General features: G+C 41.0%; 3 protein-coding genes and 1 pseudogene across 3 annotated transcripts; 3 read left to right on the top strand and 1 right to left on the bottom strand.

Moving 5' to 3' along the window:
- Positions 1 to 1349: 1349 nt before the first annotated feature.
- On the bottom strand, positions 1350 to 4286 carry LOC115969916. The gene is made up of 4 exons (XM_031089558.1): positions 3615 to 4286; positions 2443 to 2622; positions 1966 to 2366; positions 1350 to 1886 (listed from the first exon to the last, which is right to left on the bottom strand). Exons 3-4 carry the CDS (start codon positions 2362 to 2364, stop codon positions 1350 to 1352), a joined length of 936 nt encoding a protein of 311 aa, XP_030945418.1. The 5' UTR covers positions 2365 to 2366; positions 2443 to 2622; positions 3615 to 4286.
- A 4225-nt stretch (positions 4287 to 8511) lies between these two features.
- On the top strand, positions 8512 to 9072 carry LOC115969907 (protein MAIN-LIKE 2-like). Its single transcript, XM_031089547.1, has one exon. The coding sequence runs from the start codon at positions 8512 to 8514 to the stop codon at positions 9070 to 9072; it is 561 nt and encodes a 186-aa protein (XP_030945407.1).
- Positions 9073 to 9995: 923 nt separating this feature from the next.
- Positions 9996 to 11079, top strand: LOC115969899 (leucine-rich repeat extensin-like protein 5). Its single transcript, XM_031089537.1, has 2 exons — positions 9996 to 10877; positions 10987 to 11079. The coding sequence occupies exons 1-2, from the start codon at positions 9996 to 9998 to the stop codon at positions 11077 to 11079; spliced, it is 975 nt and encodes a 324-aa protein (XP_030945397.1).
- Positions 11080 to 11455: 376 nt separating this feature from the next.
- LOC115969889 lies at positions 11456 to 13097 on the top strand (annotated as a pseudogene).
- Positions 13098 to 13502: the final 405 nt, after the last annotated feature.

Genomic DNA, 13502 nt, shown 5'->3' with positions numbered 1-13502 from the left:
TAATCTTCTTCTACTTTGATGTCACTACAATTGTCCACGAACTTAACGAATGCTAGTTTAAAGTCCAAAAATTGGACGGATCACCAAAACGGTGAGAGTAATACAAGTCCAAAAGTGGACGGATCACCAAAACGGTGAGAATTCTACATGTCCACAAAGTCACCAAAACGGTGAGAACAGTACAAGTCCAAAAGTGGACGGATCACCCAAAACGGTGAGAAATTCTAAAAGTCCATAAATTGGACGGATCACCAAAACGGTGAGAGTAATACAAGTCCAAAAGTGGACGGATCACCAAAACGGTGAGAATTCTACATGTCCACAAAGTCACCAAAACGGTGAGAACAGTACAAGTCCAAAAGTGGACAGATCACCCAAAACGGTGAGTAAATTCTACAAGTCCGTAAAGTGGACGGTATATGCGCCATAAAGTGGACGGATCACCAAAACGGTGAGAATTCTACATGTCCACAAAGTCACCAAAACGGTGAGAACAGTACAAGTCCAAAAGTGGACGGATCACCCAAAACGGTGAGTAAATTCTACAAGTCCGTAAAGTGGACGGTATATGCACCATAAAGTGGACGGATCACCAAAACGGTGAGAATTCTACATGTCCACAAAGTCACCAAAACGGTGAGAACAGTACAAGTCCAAAAGTGGACGGATCACCCAAAACGTTGAGTAAATTCTACAAGTCCGTAAAGTGGACGGTATATGCGCCATAATGTGGACGGGTAACCAAAACGGCGAATAAAATTATCCATAAAGTGGACGGATCACCAAAACGGTGAGTAGTTATGCAAGTCCACAAATTGGACGGTGTTGAGTCCACAGAGTGGACGGATCACCTAAAGCGGTGAATAATTCCACGTCCATAAAGTGGACGGACCACCAAAACGGTGAGTAGTTACACAATTCCACAAATTGGACGGTGAACTCCTCAAAGTGGACGGATCACCCAAAACGGTGAATAATTCTACATGTCTAAAAGCAGACGGACCAACAAAACGTTTAGTAATACTACGTGTTTGTAAAATGAACGGCATAGCAAAAACGGTGAATAAATTACGAACATACACAAAGCAGACGGCTCTAAAACGCCCACAAGGTGGACGGACAACATGACGATATAAGTTAGCTTCAATATAGCTTATAAGTGGACGGATCAACATATAAATTAAAATTCAAAATAAAAATAGACGGAGAAGATCCTTAACGGATACAGATCACGAAAAGACAATTAATGAAAAGCATTGTTCAGTACAAATGAAACTTCAACGAAACCGTCTACAAGTTATTAACAATACATAAAAAGGGAGACGGATCCTCATCAACAATTATATGGTTCACTCTGCTTTATTGGGGTCGACAACAGCGACCTCATTCGGCATAGCGGACTTTCCGTCACCCTGAGCTGCCTCTTCTCCAAAGAGATCCTCCGTATTTTCGGAGGCGGCGGGTAGAGCAGACGTCTGACCTTGATCAGTTAGTGTTATCATGGACAAGTCCAGATCTGGGTAGGCCTTCTTCACCTGACGGAGCGAATCGTCGAAGCCTTGAAGGAACGATCCTGCCAGCTCCTTCAACAAAGACTCGGAGTTGCGATATTCGCTGACGGCGTCATCCCTTGCATGACGGAGTTTTTTCTTCAGATCCTTCACCTCGTCTGCTCTAACCTTCAAGGCCTTCCCAGCCTCCTCCGTCCTCTGTTCAAGCTCTTCTCTCGTCTTCTCAGAGAGTGCAAACTTCTGCTCCATCGTGGCCTTCCACTTGTGCAGCTGGCCAAGCTCCTCTTCCGTCTGCCCAAGTTTTGACCGTACCCGTTCCAGAGCCGCTTCACGGTTGAGGCAGCGGTCCATCAAGCCCTTCATCATAACCAAGGACTGAAATAGACAAAATTAGAAGTGTCAAAAATGAAACTAGGGAGTGGACGGACATAAACTGAAGGATAAGGAAAGTTACCTGTCCGACGGCAAATAACCCCGTCTCCCCCATCACCTCCGTCGAGTGATTCCCAAGATCCTCATAGTCCTCTGCAGAAAGTATGGACGTGAGTTTCTCCAAAGCAAACTTCGAGTCCTCACGGAGAAGGGGAGGGGGCTTCTCCTCGCTGACGGGTGGAGCATGCATTAGGCCCTTACCGGCCCCTTGTTTAACTTGGGTGACGGCCTTAGGGCCCTCAGCCATCAAGCCCACCACGGGCTCCATTGACACCTTTGGCTGCTTGAGTGGACGGTCGGACTTGGGTGGCTGCTTCCTCTTACCCGATGACCCCGGCACACTGGGAACAACGATCTCACCCGTCTTCTTTTGCTCGACGGCTAGAGATTTTATCATTGCCCTTCTCTTGGCGTCGTCCATTTCTGCAATACAGGACGGATGATGATATTTTCTCAAAAATAAAATTTAAATTTCAAGGGTAAAAGTAGACGGACTCACGTTTGTGTATTCTTTCGTCGTATGCAATGGCCTCACGGGTGGGTTCTGGACCGTCACAATACCAGTGTATTGTCTTTGGATTCACTAACTTAGCCCAGGTCCTTTCCTCCGGCCTAGTTTTTCTGCAAATCTCTTCAAGGAAACTAAATTCCTCGAGGCTAATCTGCGGACGCTGTCTACCTGCAAAGACAGACGGTCAAAATACGCACATAAAAGTGTACGGATATGTAAAAAAGGACAAGTAAGACGGGTGTATACGTATTTGGCTTATTATTCCCCAAGTTGTATCGACGGGCATGTACTCCGTCTCTCCTGGACGGTTCATCCATCTGTCACCCTCCAGGAAGAAGTAGCGACTCTTCCAGTCTCTATTTGAGTCTGGGGTCTCAAATATAATCTTCAACAGGGGACTTCGACTAGCAAAACGGTACAACCCCCTTGATCTGTCAATCTCATCTGGACGGTAACAGTGAAGAAATTCACGGACCGTCAATCTCCTTTCTCCGTCTGACTATGCACCATAAAGAATCTCCATTGCTATGAAGACCCTCCAGGCGTTCGGAGAGATCTGGGTGACGGACAGTCCCAGGTAATGTAAGAGTTCTCTATGGAGTGTAGAGAGCGGGAACCGAAGTCCAGCCTTCAACACCTGCTCGTACACTCCAACGCCCTCTACCCCGTCATAATAACATTTCTCCGACACGTAGGGGAGACGGATTGGAATGTAATCTGGTATTTGAAAATTGGTTCTAAAGGTACTGAAGTGTCTCTCCCGGATGACGGACGTGAACCTATGCACTGTCCACTCTGGTAACATGATGAACTGCCTTAGTCCATCAGCACCCACAACGGACTCCGGTGCTTTATTCCCGTCGTCAGCAGGACCCCCTATTCCAATTATCTCCACATCCTCACTTGTTGAGGACGAAGAGGATGCAGACGGACTCCTATCTTCGCCTGGACTATCTTGGTCTTTATGACCGGACGGGTATACACTCTCGTATTCCGTCACGTCACGAACCACCGATTGGTTACTTGACGCACTAGACATTTCCTACAATTAATGATGAAACCTAAGACTTGACGGGTTTAAAAACATTGACGGGTATAGTAAGCCTAACAACAATGCTTGGACGAAAATGTAACTTTAAGAAATTGAAGTAAATACTTACCACACCTGGCGCAGAACGGGTGACGGTTGTGGTAATTGGTGGTTACCGGTACTCGACGGATTGCTCTGACAAGGTTGACGGTTCTCTCCGACAGACGTTTTCTGTTTGGAAATGCGAAAATGAGAGATTGAGACGCCTCATATATATAGGAGATGCACGGAAGACGAAGCGACGCTTCGATCCTATACAACGGCCATTCAGAGATTGACACGTGGCATGCTAATAAATGCTGACAACCTGTCTGCTCGCATCAGCAGTTTGTAACCGTCGACTCGATTAAACCGTCTGAAATAGCAAGATACCCGTCATCATGTCTGACGGTTAAATCCATATGAAACCGTCGTCCTATCTGACGGTTGGATCCGTCAAACATTTTCAACCTTCTGTTTCGCGAATCCCACTCCGTCATCAAAATACCCGTCACGCCCATACATTAGAATCGTCACCCCATTGGTCCTTTGACCTAAAAGCAGACGGACCATTGGGGTGAAGGGGGCAACTGAAGATAGTAAAATTTAGTCTGATGGGCTTATCTTAATGGGCCTGACGGATGGGCACTGTTTGGACCTTTGTAAAGATGGGCCCACGCGCTCTGAAGGCCCATCGCACAGACATGGTAAGGGCCCATGATCCGAAATCTCTATTTGCCTAGAAAAGCCCTAAGATCCAATAAGGGAAATTGTATCAAAGTCCCACATTGGAAAGATCTGGAGGTTAAGAAGAAAAGCAACTCTCTACCACTATAAAAAGGAGTAATATTCACGCAAATCAAGGTAAGATGATTTGACCCTCTCAAACGCCTCAAAATAACTCAAGGGACGAATTCTGACTTGACCTTCGGAGGGCTTTTGGCCGGCGCCACACCGGTGCTCTCTAAGGGTTTTTCTTCCGTTTGTTCTTGTTGTGCAGGTTCGTTGACTCGCGAGTACGGTGTGACTTATTGGTGACAATTCTCAACGTCATCAGAAACTTATATCCTACTGTTCTACCAAAAACTTTCATAATAAGTGCTTTAGAACAGGGGGCTCTAATGCGCTGTTTTGTCTCTTTCGAAAGACTAACTAACGCAAAACCTGATTTTCGTTGCGAAATAGCAAAGGATATCTAACAATATAGTTAGTTGGCCGGTTTTGAAAGAATTTGTGATAATAGCATCTCGAGTTTTTAAAACTCGAGATCCTATTAATTTGCCCGGTTTCTCAATACACTGACGTGGACAAATTTGCCAGCTGGATAAAGTAGAAATCGAGTTTATAAGACTCGAGTTATGAGAAAAATACATTAAGTTTCAAAACGCCTACTCATACGGTCTCTCTCTAAGTTCAAACACTCTTTCTCTGTCTCTCAAACACTGTCTCAGTTCAAAACACTCTCACTCAAACGGCGACAGCAGTCATCCTCAAGCCGTCGGCGTGCAACAACAATCACCCTCACCCTCACCCTCAAACGCTCTCCTCTTTCCTCACAATCGGCTTCAGTTCAAACACTCTTTCTCTGTCTCTCAAACACTCTTTCTCAGTTCAAACCCTCTCACTCAAACGGCGAAATCTGTCATCCTCAACCCGTCGGCGTGCAACAAAAATCACCGTCATCCTCACCCTTAAATGCTCTCCTCTTTCCTCACAATCGGCTTCAGACGATCCCCTCACCCATACCGTGAAAATCCCTCTTGTCCCTTCTAACGGAAGTTCAAATTTTTTCAAGTTTGAAGGTATGTTTTTCTTATAAAAATTTGAGCTTTTTAAAGAATTATTCCATCTGTGTTTAGCCCAAGTGTTTGTGGTTGATAATTTCCCTTGTTAGTGCTTTAGTTTTTATTGTTTTGTTACTTGTTGCATGATTTGGGTTTCTGGTACCCTCTGTCTTAGTTTCTCCAATTTTAGAGTTTGGAATTTCATAATGTTACCTAGGGTTTTTCGTTTCTCAATTTCATTATGCATTATTTTTCTTCCTATTATTTCTCACCTAGGTTAAAATCTGAAGTTTCTGTTAATAAGGAAAGTGTTGTTGATTGATTTGAGGATGAAATCTGGGTGCTGGTTCCTCAACAGGAAAAATTATTGTTGTCAGTTGCATTTTATCGGCAGCCTTAATATCAATGTATTCAATTATGTGGGCTTAGAAAATTAGTGGCAAAACTCTTCTTATTTTTTGTTTGGCCGTATAGAATATCTTACTTATACATTTTTTTAATAAAAAAACTGCCCTGTTAAAAGCTTGTTAAGTTAGTATATTCTTTTGAAATTATAGGCGCAGTGTTAATTTGAAAATAATAATGTCAGTCCATGATAAATTGAATGGAAAAATTGGATGGACAGCAGTCCTGCTGAGATCAAATTTGAATGTTTTAAGATTATAAGAGACTGACATTAATAACTTAGCAACCAGAGCCAATTTCTTCCATAGAAGTTTATATTTATTAATGTTTTGTATGCTGTGAATCAATAAGTAATATATTTGCTTTTCAATATAGAGGCTGAGATTTTAAGCTACTTTTGATAAAATTCCCTCATTGGAGATGGGGTTCATGATTCTCATTGTTTAAAAAAACAATAATAAAGAAGTGAGTTGGAGTAACTAACAATAAGATCATTGTCCAAAGCCCTAATTTGTTGAGGAAACTTGGATCAGAATTTGGCCACAGTTCTGCAGTATATCAACAATAAACGTTGAGGTCAATGGCCATAGGCAAAAATAATGAGAATACAAATGATTAGATCTATGAAATATTCAATACAAAGTGAAAAAATATGTATATTTTGGTCATGGGGCACCCGGATAAATATATATCTGTATTACATTTAGAGAATCAGCTAATTAATTCTTCCAACTACACTCCTTTGAATCACCATGTCAGTTACTAAACTCAAACTGTATTAAACAGATCATGGAGACAAGCCCTACATAAGCAACATTCTGAGAAGTTTCTCAATTTTCACATTATTGTGATCAATTATAATTAGCAATGAATTATGATCATTATGAAGATCATAGTCAAAAGCCTCAAAGTTTCTGAGAGAGCTTTTATCAAGATTTACCAAAGATATTATAAATGCACAATCCCTATATTCATAACAATTCCCATCCTTTCCATCATAACACCCCCAACCCCCCACAACCCCCCCCCCAAAAAATAATAATAATTCAAGAAGTGGATCACAGCAATCCTGCTCTAAAGTTTCAACATGTAGTCTAGAGTTTGTGAAACTCCTACCTGGCCTTGACTATTTAATTAAATCTAGGAAAAAAAAATCAAGTAGGAAGTGCAATTATAGATGGAGTACCAGGTTAGCTTTGGAGTGCTGCCACATTTAATACTCATTTAACAATACTTTTTCTCCTAAATTTCCTAACCTCACTTCTCTCACCAAGCAAACACTGAGTCCTACAAAATATAATTGGAAATCAATACCTATGTGCAATAGGAACAACAATGTAATTGCAAGAAAGTCCCCTGATATTTCACATAGAAACTAATCAAGTTGTAGATATTTCAAGATCATGATTCATACTCGACTAGCTTGAATGGCATGTTCTTTTAATCAAATTTCAGTGATAAAAATGAGGACCACCTGTGGCAATACATTAAATTTTTAAAACTTGGGATATGATACGGTAGAAATACTTTGATTAATAAAGAGAGTTGGGGATTTACTTTTTGGATGGAGGAATTGGTTTGGTAAACATGGAAGCTCTTTTTGTTTAGAACCCTAAGGTAAAAAACCACACTGTGAGAGAGAGAATTGTACCTGTTTAGTACTGCTGACGAATCAATTGATGCTATTTCAAAAAAAAGAGATGAGAGATCCACTGAATTAGCCTTAAAAAGTACTGTAAAGAATAATTAGCCTTAAGTTCACAAACTGAAATTCTTGGAAAATTACATGAGGTTATCCTCTGTTTGGGCGAATTGTAAGTGCTTCACTTACCCTCTGTTGAAGCCTTACAGTGACATTTAAAAGTCCTATAGCGGCGTTTTTCTACAAATTTTTTTTATAAGTATCAGGTTTAGGGAGCCCTACAGTGGCGTTTTTAAGCCCTATAGCAGCGTTTTCTGCAATTTATGGATATCGAGTGTTTACAACTCGATTTTTACGTCAATTTTTGCTCACTTTAAACCCATCCTCTTATAAATTGAGACTTACAAACTCGACTTTTATCTTCGAACTCGAGTGGACGAACACTCGGGATGCTAGTTTTCAACATTGTTTTGAAACGTGACAACTACCTAAATTTTATAATATTTATTGTTATTTAGAAAAAAAATTATGTTCTTATCTAGTTTGTATGCACTTGTAATGTTTAACTGTCAACCCTTTGAATTAGAAATATATATATATATATATATATATAATTTTGAAGGTGATGGAATGAAAATATATGAATTCTTATCAAACATTGGCACAGAGAAATTGGGGTTTTCATAACCTTTTTAATTGTCTATACTCTTTGCAGTATGGAGCCTCAGATCGATCAGGAGTTAGAGATCTTGCACCCCGGTCCGCTTCAGCCTTCAGTGTTGACGCGACAACCATATCATCGATCAGAGGCCATTTGGAATGGCGAGGTGAAATTTCTAGTTCTAACAACTGCTTTAATTTTGACGTTGATTTTGACTTTTAGTTAGCAAGTTCTTTCAAAGTTATATTTCTAGTTCTAACAACCGCTAAAATTTGTATTGAATTTGTAGGACCCGGGGCCACTTGTGTGCCGTGGTCGCACTAAGGAGATGGCAAACGTTCAGATGGAAGATAATCGGGTGATTGACATTATCAAATTGCTAAGGTTGGAAGGATTGTTTAGAGCCCCTTCCAAAGAGATCGATAATTGCCTAATAACGGCCCTAGTTGAGCGATGGCGGCCGGAGACTCATACGTTTCATCTTCCACATGGTGAGATGACAATCACCCTACAAGATGTGGAGGTGATTTTCGGACTTCCTATAGACGGTGAGGTCTTGGTTGGACCGACCTTTGTGGAGAATGGGACTTGGAGGCGAGTGTGTGAGGAGTTGCTTGGATTTACTCCGCCGAATGACAATAAAACTTTGGTGGGCCAAAGAATTCTCATTAGCCGACTTGTTGAGGCCATTGCAGCACCACTGCCTGAGGACGCAACAGAGATTCAGATACACCGGTATGCCCGTTGCTATATCTTAGCGCTAGTAGGGGATAAACTTTTCATGGACAAGTCAGGAGATAGGGTGCATCTTATGTTCTTGGAGTTTATGCGCAACCTTCGTGATCCGCGGCAGTATAGTTGGGGTAGTGGTTGCTTGGCTTGGTTGTACAGGGACTTGTGTCGGGCAAGTGAGAAAGGCACATCGCAGATTGGTGGGGCGTGCACCTTGATCCAGTATTGGGCATGGGCAAGGTTGCCATTCTTGTGCCCGAGGATAGAGCCCCCACCTGGATGTGATTATGGCCCATGGCCATATGCTCCACTTGCATCTAAGTAAGTGTTTTCCTAATATTTAGTTTGTTATACAATGTACTCTTCTTAATAACTAAATTGTATTATCGTTCTTATGTTATTTGCTCGTAATTGTAGATGGGTGCGGGTGCGAAGCCCGAAGAGTAGGCCAGGTGGCATGGCCTTGATCCGCTATCGCGAGCAATTAGTGACAATGCAGCCAGACCAGGTAATAACATTCATCCTTTAACATATGTTTTGTTAAAATTTTGGTTTTTTCCTTTTATGTATGTATTCTCCCTTGTTTCACCTTTGAAGATGCTATGATAATTGTTTTTTGTTTCTATTGTAGATTGTGTGGCAGCCATACGAGGCAGACTTTGGCCACCTTCCTGAGTTCTGCGTTGCAGGGAGGGATACGTGGACAGCCAGGGTGCCGCTTCTATGTTTTTGCATAGTAGAGAGACACTACCCGGACCGTGTCCTTCGACAGTTTGGGTTGGCGCAGCAGCAGCCTGACAATGTTTTCTACGAAGATAGACTACATAAAATTGACTTACGTGGGAAGGTGGAAAAGAATTGGAGGGAGGAGCATGGACCGTATATCATTTCATGGGAAATGAGACGACAACAACTTTGTCACGCACCTCCTCAGATTGGTGAGATGCCCCGCGATCATGCCTATTACGTTTGGTACCGTCTGGTCACTCGAAAGTATGTCGACCGCAACAGCGCTAAATTACATATAATGGTAATGTGTTCTAATTATACTTTATTACCTATTTCATTTTACTTGAGTACATGTATGAACGTAGAATCCGTTTCTATGAATTATAAAAACATATTTGATTACAGAGTTTCTGTTACATATAGTACTCTAATAAAACTGTTAGTTTCTAGTTGAGTATTTGAGTAGATTCGTAAGTACTATATTATCCATTCATTAATTTATACATAACTGTCTCAAATATGATTGTACTGGTTCTTCCTCCGTTTCAGATTCAAAGCCATTTAGCACTGTTGGCGATGCTTCCTGAAGGTAGTGAAGCTCACAACCATGTTCGGCGTGTCCTAGATAGTGTGGTTGGCCTTGGTCGTGATCTTGTAGCTAATGAGGAGGTAGACAATGGCCATGAGAGTGAACCAACAGCTACTGAAATCCCAAGCACAAGCGCAGCACCCGTAAGTACACGGACCCGTGCTCAGCGTGCTATTGCAAGCTCAAGCACAAGCGCAGCTAGGGGCCGTGGTCGGCCTGCTACAGCAAGCCCAAGCACAAGTGCAACCAGGGGCCGTGCTATGCCTGCTACAGCAAGCCCAAGCACAAGTGCAACCAGGGGCCGTGCTATGCCTGCTACAGCAAGCCCAAGCACAAGTGCAAGTAGGGGCCGTGGTCGGCGTGCAACAACCCCTCGGGTTGTAACTAGTCCTGAGATGCCTGCACCCATCCCGCACTCATCTCCTCAGCCTGAGGTCCCTCCACACATCCCAGCTACATCTATTCAGCCCGAGGTCCGTTCACCCAGCCCATCTTCGCAGCCGGATTTTGATCTCGGTATTGATGACACTGTGACCCCTCCTATACTCCCCGAGACACCCTCTTACCCACCTACCAGCTCTACTGCACCCACTCCTGGCCTGTACTTAGAGCATCATTACCCACCTACCGCATCCTCATCTGACCCTCTAGGACCTCCGGTTGGGATTGACACTGTACAGCCACATACTGATGTACCAAACGAGCATCCCCCTCATCAGCCCTCACCTCCACGAGGTAGACCACAGCGCACTAAAAGAGCACCCACTTGTGGGACAGGTGGACACAAAATAGGACACCGAGGTAGCTCTATGGTATGATAACACTAATTACAATTGAAATGCACATATTTTGTAGTTCACTTTCTTCTAATGATAACATTGATTAGAATCTTGATTGCTTAACTTCTAATGGAATTTGCAGCATGACGATGAGCCTAAGGATGATGCCCCGCAGTCTCCTCCCCCGCCCAAACATTACACCAGGGTTAAAAAACGCAAAATTGGCGAACCTTGAGTAAGTGCTAAAGTCATAATATTTTAGCATTGGCATTTCTTCTTCTTCTATTATTCTTGTCATAGTTTCTTAATTTTTTTTCTCAGAATTGTTTATTATGAATTTATCACTAGAGAGTAGAGAGCTTGGGTTGTGTTGTGTTGGAGCAGAATTTGAAAGAGTGGGTGAGCTAAATGATGCAGAGGTATCATTCTGTTTGAATCTTGTCTAAATGTTGCAGCTAATTTTCAATTAAGCATCTCATAGTTTTTATCTACGGCCGGAAATGGTGCATATATTACGTATATTAGTGGTGGGTTTATGTTTAACTTGGGAGAAACTTGCATCAGATTCTGTAATTTCGAATGACGAGTAGAGGTCAAGATTGTATGATAACATGGAGAGGGATTTGGATGAGAACGGGCCTGCTTTTCTTAAACAAGGCAAAACATCTCAGTCATTGTGACTTTCGGATATTTTCACTTTGAAGGATGGATATGTAACACCCATACTTAAGGTATGAATCGAACAAATCAGCTTTTTTTTTTTGGATTACATGGTACTACATTGTTAATTCTTGTTTCAATTGAGTGAGCAAATGATGGATTGCCTCTTTTGTGTGCTGATCTTGGCAGCAAACCCTCCTGTACGGGCTAATGTTTTGTATCTGAGCACCGAATACTCAATGCGCATCTTGTAAGCATTTCCTTTTCTCATAATTCATGCTGTTACAGTTTTTTGTATGTTGTTATATGTTTGATCCATGTATTGCCATTTATTTTTAATGAATTTGTGTATTGTTTTTATTGTGATTTATCGCTAAGATAATTTAGGATTATATAAAACACATGCAAATTAGATCATTAAAACCCATTAATGATGATAACGTTTTACATACTGATCCCAAACTCATCAGAGAATGAACCTATGTCTTCAGAATACAAAATGAATAGTGGAAATATGGGTTCAAATTGTTTGATGAGATTAATGTTTGCAGTCCTGAAAAAATATAAATTTGAGCATGATAATAATAACATAATTATTAAGATAGTAAAAAAAACTGTGGGGAAAAGGATGAAATTTCAGTTTTATATACTTTTTAATCACAGTGCCATCATTTTTACATTAGCATCTTAATCTCATAGGAAGTTTTATATAGTTATTTTTTTTTCTCTTTCCTATTCAAATTAAGACATGCTTGCTGCAGGGAGCAATTATATAGTAGTTTATTTTTTAATTTCACACATGCTTTGATTGCCACAGGGAGGCTGTGAAACATATTTTTAAGCCGTACTTTGATAAAGGTAAGCTTTTAAATTTCAGTCCTCTTCACATATGTGTTATTTGAATTTGAGTTGTGGTTGCATTTTTAAATAAAATTATATTTTATGCATTTTTTTTTTGGCATTTTTATTTGTATTTTGTTTAGCAAGCTGGTTTCAGAACTCCAGCATGTACCATTTTAGCATGTTTCATGCTTCACATCATATTACACCTGTTCCTGCTACTGAAGATGAGGTAAACTTCCTTTTAGAGGGATCTTATGTTTCTATTTAATTCTTATCTTTTGAGATTAGTTAATACCAAAATGAAAAAAATAAATAAATAAAGAAGCTCACAAGTATAAAGAGTTAACGTGAGGCTCTACCAAAGTACTGCTGTACTGATAGTTTACTCTATTTGACATTGTTCATATAAATAATTAAATTGTAGATACCAGAATGAAATATCTTAATATTCTTTGACTGTGAAGTTTAGATAAGAAACTTTGATTATGTAATACTTCAATCCTTCAGATTCAGTTTTTCATGCATGTCCAAACTGAAAATTCTTGAATGGTTTTCCTGATGAGCAATAATGTTTTTTGAGATGAAGGAGATACCTGATGTTGACAAAATTTCCCCAGTTAAGACTTGAACAATTTGGATTGTTTGTGGTAAGATTTCGTTAAATTGCAGGATTCACACCATAGAAATTTTAAAACCATGGGTAGATTTACCAAACATTTGAGAGGAGTTCCTGTAGATGCTGATCTGTGATCTAGTTGCTTCCCTAACTCTAGGTTTTGTAGGTGCTGATCTTGCCAACATCGTCAATGAAGCTGCATTACTTGCTGCTCGTAGAGGTGAGGTTGAAGTAAACACATTCAATTTCATTAGAGCAGCCCTCCCCTTCCCTCCCTCCTCCCTTTCTTTCATCTTTCTCAGTGTTGTTATTTATTTATTTTTATTTGGTCTTCTTAGTGAATATTGGACCAATAAATGAGAATATAATGTCTTCTGGGTTTTGCAGGCAGTGAAACTGTGACAAGGGAAGATATAATGGAGGCTGTTGAAAGAGCAAAATTTGGAATCAATGATAAGCAGCTGAGGCCCAGTACAGTAGGCAAGGAACTTGGCAAACTGTTCCCCTGGATGCCTGCTCTGGTGGGAAGGAATGACACC

This window comes from Quercus lobata, chromosome 2, assembly GCF_001633185.2.
Source record: "Quercus lobata isolate SW786 chromosome 2, ValleyOak3.0 Primary Assembly, whole genome shotgun sequence".
NCBI classification, from domain to species: Eukaryota; Viridiplantae; Streptophyta; class Magnoliopsida; order Fagales; family Fagaceae; genus Quercus; species Quercus lobata.
The sequence above is the reverse complement of the archived record's forward strand: the minus strand, read 5'-3'. Positions and strand labels throughout refer to the sequence as shown.